General features: G+C 40.8%; 1 protein-coding gene across 2 annotated transcripts in view; it reads left to right on the forward strand.

Annotated features, from left to right (window-relative positions):
- dzip1 (DAZ interacting zinc finger protein 1) overlaps positions 1-3,150 on the forward strand; it is a 42,099-nt gene extending 38,949 nt beyond the window's left edge. For both annotated transcript variants that reach the window (XM_084048887.1, XM_084048888.1), the window contains exons 20-22: positions 203-324; positions 443-581; positions 2,495-3,150. In XM_084048887.1, the coding sequence (XP_083905013.1) occupies positions 203-324; positions 443-581; positions 2,495-2,580 (347 nt within the window). In that variant the 3' untranslated portion in view covers positions 2,581-3,150. The remainder of the gene's footprint in view (positions 1-202; positions 325-442; positions 582-2,494) is intronic.
- Positions 3,151-6,000: the final 2,850 nt, after the last annotated feature.

Here is a 6,000-nt window from a genome sequence, read left to right on the forward strand (position 1 = left end):
AGGACAAAGCGTCAGTGAGCTGTGTTTCCTTCATGTTGTGTCTGTGTTGCAGGACAAAGCGTCAGTGAGCTGTGTTTCCTTCATGTTGTGTCTGTGCTGCAGGACAAAGCGTCAGTGAGCTGTGTTTCCTTCATGTTGTGTCTGTGCTGCAGGACAAAGCGTCAGTGAGCTGTGTTTCCTTCATGTTGTGTCTGTGTTGCAGGACAAAGCGTCAGTGAGCTGGCCAGGGTAGTGGAGAGGCAGGCTGCAGACAGAGGACAGAAGAGGCCAGTAGGGGGCGTCAGCGTGCTGCCGGGGAGGAAGGACATGGTGCAGGAGCTCATGGTGAGGTTTGGCATCAGCGTTGCCAGGTCTGCTTATTATAAGCCACACTGCGCTTGTTTTTATGTTTGTGTTTTAAACGATGTATAACGGATGACTTTGCTGTAACGTGTGTCTTCAGTACACAGACCTGGAGGACTGCAGCGATTGGCTGACCTCCTCTCTGGAGGACGAAGGTTCCAAACCCCTGAAGAAGACTCTGGAGTCCAGCAGCACCAGCGTGTGGGGAACCTCTACGGGGAACAAGGGCCAGAGATCTGGTGAGTGTGTGGGGAACCTCTACGGGGAACAAGGGTCAGAGATCCGGTGAGTCCTACAGTCCCATACAGCACTGGTTCTCAACCTGTGGGTCGAGACCCTCAGGGGGGTCCCCACATGATTTGGGGGGGGGGGGTCCCCAGATGACAGTGACAAGTGACAATTTAAGGACTTTTTTTAAAGACCTTTTTAATACCAAAAAAGAAAGAAAATGAAAAAAGACCATTACTGCATCAAAAGACAAAAGTAATCAACAGACTACCTTAAAAACGTTATGCCAAATTGTCAAATAATATAAGAGGCAAAAATTGTGAAAATAGCAGATCTACAAGCTCACAACGCCTCAATGCGAGGCGTTGTGAGCTTGTAGATCTGCTATTTTCACAGTGTTTATCTGTGGAACCGAGTCAAACTAAATGTAATGCCTCAACTCAAATATGATTATCTTGGGGGTTCCCAGTTGAAATATGTTTATTTTGGGGGGTCCTCGGTTCAAATATGATTATTTTGGGGGGTCTTGTTTTTCAGGCCAAGGACCCCTTAGCTGAGAGAGATGTAGCAGCCCCCCCACTACATTGTATACAATTGTGTTGCAGATTCAACCTTTTTTCATAGATTTCATAGAGTGCTTCATTGACTATCATCAGTGTTGTGTGTTTGGCTCCTACACCAAACCTCTTTGCCCAAAATAGCAGGTCAAGGTCACGACACCTCATAGCGCAACAACATCATTCATACTGTATATATTATATTACATTTATTATATATTTATTAGATATTATAGCTATTTTAGTTCATTAGACATGTGATGCTACCTGACAATTAGTTGACCTTTTAGTGAAAAAGCATATATCTGTATCGGTTGATATTGGAATCGGAAATTAAGAGTTGGACAATATCGGGTATCAGCAAAAAAGTCAATCTGGAACATCCCTAAATAAAACCAATACATAACATTGTGTTGGCATGGCAACCCTACAGTATATGATGTCATCATCTGTCAAACCTACAGTATATGATGTCATCATCTGTCAAACCTACACATCATCTGTCAAGCCTACAGTATATGATGTCATCATCTGTCAAACCTACACATCATCTGTCAAACCTACAGTATATGATGTCATCATCTCAAACCTACAGTATATGATGTCATCATCTCAAGCCTACAGTATATGATGTCATCATCTCAAACCTACAGTATATGATGTCATCATCTCAAGCCTACAGTATATGATGTCATCATCTGTCAAACCTACAGTATATGATGTCATCATCTCAAACCTACAGTATATGATGTCATCATCTCAAACCTACAGTATATGATGTCATCATCTGTCAAACCTACAGTATACGATGTCATCATCTCAAACCTACAGTATATGATGTCATCATCTCTCAAACCTACAGTATATGATGTCATCATCTCAAACCTACAGTATATGATGTCATCATCTCAAACCTACAGTATATGATGTCATCATTTCAAACCTACAGTATATGATGTCATCATCTCAAACCTACAGTATATGATGTCATCATCTGTCAAACCTACAGTATACGATGTCATCATCTCAAACCTACAGTATATGATGTCATCATCTCTCAAACCTACAGTATATGATGTCATCATCTCAAACCTACAGTATATGATGTCATCATCTGTCAAACCTACAGTATATGATGTCATCATCTGTCAAACCTACAGTATATGATGTCATCATCTCAAACCTACAGTATATGATGTCATCATCTGTCAAACCTACAGTATATGATGTCATCATCTCAAACCTACAGTATATGATGTCATCATCTCAAACCTACAGTATATGATGTCATCATCTCAAACCTACAGTATATGATGTCATCATCTCAACCCTACAGTATATGATGTCATGTTATCATCTCTTCACAGGTCTGACTGAAGCAGGAACAACAGGAAGCACCCTGAAGAGCAGCCTGGTGTCCCTGAGTGACCTCAGTGACTCTGAGGACATCTAGCAGGGACTGTGATTGGTTGATGGAGTACTTAATTAGTCATAAATGTAAACGGCACGTGGTACAGTCAGACATTAACTCATTCACTGCCAGAATTATTTCTGGCCCGTTTGAACACCGCCAAGATTTTTCATTGAAAAAAAAAAGTACTCAAGAGCCGAGATACAGAATTTTTAAGTTTTAAGTTAACAAGGAAGTGGATGGGAGTCTATATCTTCGAAAAAACATATCTCCTTGGTCTTTGGGTCCAAAAAAAAATTAAAAAAAAAAATATATATATATTTTAATTTTTTTAAAATTTTTTAAAAAGTCGTTTTAGTCGTTCTTGGCAGGCATGGCTTAAAACAGAAGTCGTTTTAGTCGTTCTAGGCAGGGAATGAGTTAAGACTAAAAGGGTAAAGGACCGTTTCCGACGGGCAGAGATTGACGCGCATAGTAATTAATTTTCATTGAGAGGCGGGGCCATTATTTGGGACGCGCGGAGAATTTGAAGGGCGGAGACGCAAGCGGGCGCGGCCCTGTGAAATTCTCCTGTTGGTTTCATGCACACAAAACACTATGTTGTACAAAAGGGAGAAAAAGGGAAAAACTGTGGCATTCGATGGGGATTAAAATCTACCTCCCCCTGGGGTCTCCTGATAGATGATGTGTCAGGCTAGTTTGGACCATCTTTTAATGGAAGGTGTCTGGACATTCTCCACATGTTGGTGGCAAAGTGGTAGAATTCATCATTTCCCCCATATTTGTTCTAAATGTGGGTTTGACCAGAGCGCCCTCTGGTGTTGTGAGTGTCACTCACTTTGGAGAAGTGAGCGACAGCGGTATGGAGTCCACATACAGCTCTGAGGACATTTAGATGACAGTAGAGTCCACATACACAGCTCTGAGGACATTTAGGTGACAGTAGAGTCCACATACACAGCTCTGAGGACATTTAGATGACAGTAGAGTCCACATACACAGCTCTGAGGACATTTAGATGACAGTAGAGTCCACATACACAGCTCTGAGGACATTTAGATGACAGTAGAGTCCACATACACAGCTCTGAGGACATTTAGGTGACAGTAGAGTCCACATAAACAGCTCTGAGGACATTTAGATGACAGTAGAGTCCACATAAACAGCTCTGAGGGCATTTAGGTGACAGTAGAGTCCACATACACAGCTCTGAGGACATTTAGATGACAGTAGAGTCCACATACACAGCTCTGAGGACATTTAGATGACAGTAGAGTCCACATACACAGCTCTGAGGACATTTAGGTGACAGTAGAGTCCACATACACAGCTCTGAGGACATTTAGGTGACAGTAGAGTCCACATACACAGCTCTGAGGACATTTAGGTGACAGTAGAGTCCACATAAACAGCAGAGATGTGTCTCATCTGAACACAGTGGAGTCCCAGCGTAGATCAATGAGTGACACAACAAACGGTCCGTTGTGAGCACTGAGCCCTGTCCATGGTCCTGAACCCTTGTCACAGCCATTAAACCCCATTCAATCCGGGAACGCATCTGTGTCATTTTAAGATTTATTTGGCCATTCATATAGCAGATCTACGAGCTCATAGCCCGGCACCGAGTGCCACGCTATGAGCTTGTAGATCTGCTATTTTTGAAAAAAAGCAGCAAACATTTGCAACTGTCAAAAGTCTCCTGAAATGTACGCACTTTTTCATGGCAAGGGGACCCCCCAAAAATATACTTTTGGCCGCCGACCCCCATCAAAATATGTTGTTCCAGGGACCCCCACCCCCCCAAAAGTGGTCAAGATTTTAAAAAAAACTGTAGATCTACAAGCTCATAGCATGGCACAACACAAGCTTATTCTGCTATTTTTGAACAGCCCAAAGTATAAAATAATGCTTATAGCTCAAATCTAAAATGACACACAGACGCGTCCCCGCTTTGAATGGCTTAAAAACACCTAAAGCCCACATTGTTTGTTGTCGGGCAGAAAACCTCTTATATCTGTGTGATTAGATTAACGTCCTATTTGATCACACTACAGCGTCACACAAAAGCAGCAAAAATAGCAGATCTACAAGCTCTAAACGCGGCGCGAAGCGACGCGTTTAGAGCTTGTAGATCTGCTATTTTTTGCTGCTTTTGAATCGTGAAAAGTAAGAGTTTTGGAACAGTTTTGGAGCTTTACACCCGAAAAGTTGACCGGTGTCCCCCAGGGCTCCGTACTTGATCCGCTCCTTTTTCCCCCCCTCAACACCAAACCTCTTCGCTGACAACAGCCGATCTACAAGCTCCCGACGCGTCACAACACGACGCACTGTGAGCTTGTAGATCGGCTCCAGAACAGACCTCGACATGGCAAAAGATTTAAAAAAAAATCTAATTATATCCGAGCAAATTTGCACAAATACATATATTTAGTTTATGGTAATGATAGTTATCTAATATCTATATCGATACCAGATAGTCACCGGTGTAATCTATTACACGCCGGGATCAATAGAAATGATTTGTGTGCCAGAGAATTGGTTAGACTGAATGCACCGTGTGGTCATGACTGAAATTACACCTTTTACCTCTTTGAGACTGGGAACGCATCTGTGTGTCATTTTAAGATTTATTTGGGCTATTTACAAATAGCAGATCTACAAGCTCATAGCGCGGCACCGAGTGCCGCACTATGAGCTTGTAGATCTGCTATTTTCTTTGAAAAATCTGTGGAATTTCTGCAAATCTTTGTATATATATATATTTTTAAAGCGAAAATTTTTAACTCAAATATTTGCTTCTGGGGGATTCTACAAATGTCTTCTAAATCCTAACAGTTTTTTTGGAAAAAAACATATGTTGCTTTAATATCTGTGGTTCTCAAACTTTTTTCATGTCAAGGACCCCCAAAATGATATGTATTTTGCCAGTGACCCCCCCAGAAGCAAAGATTTGAGTTAAAATGTATATATATATATATATATTCAAAGATTTGCACAAATGTTCACGTTTTTCTACAAGCTCATAGAGCTTGTAGATCTTGTAGATTTTTTGAATAGCCAAAGAAATCTAAAAATGACACAGATGCGTTCCTGGTCTGAATGGGTTGATTAACTTTAACATTTTCATCTTGTGCCAATACATCTGTTTGTTTATCTTTTACATCTCGTGATAGTTTTAGTGTTTTTTTATATACTGGACATGTTTTAGAAAAATCACTTATTTTTATGTTGAATGAATTGTTTATGATTTTGCACTCCACTTGAGGTACCGTTGTAGAATTGTTCTTTTTTTTTTACACAAACTTTGTAAAGCCTTTGTGTTGTTATAGAAGAGTTATGGAAAATATTTATACCAACAATAAAATAATGTACATTCAATTCATTTTGTGTGGAAAACGTTCACATGACAGTTCTGACATAGACAAGTGTGTTTATACGCACACAAACAATCACGTTTTATCC

Source organism: Gymnoscopelus microlampas, assembly GCF_963454915.1.
Source record: "Gymnoscopelus microlampas genome assembly, chromosome: 22".
In the NCBI taxonomy this organism is placed as follows: domain Eukaryota; kingdom Metazoa; phylum Chordata; class Actinopteri; order Myctophiformes; family Myctophidae; genus Gymnoscopelus; species Gymnoscopelus microlampas.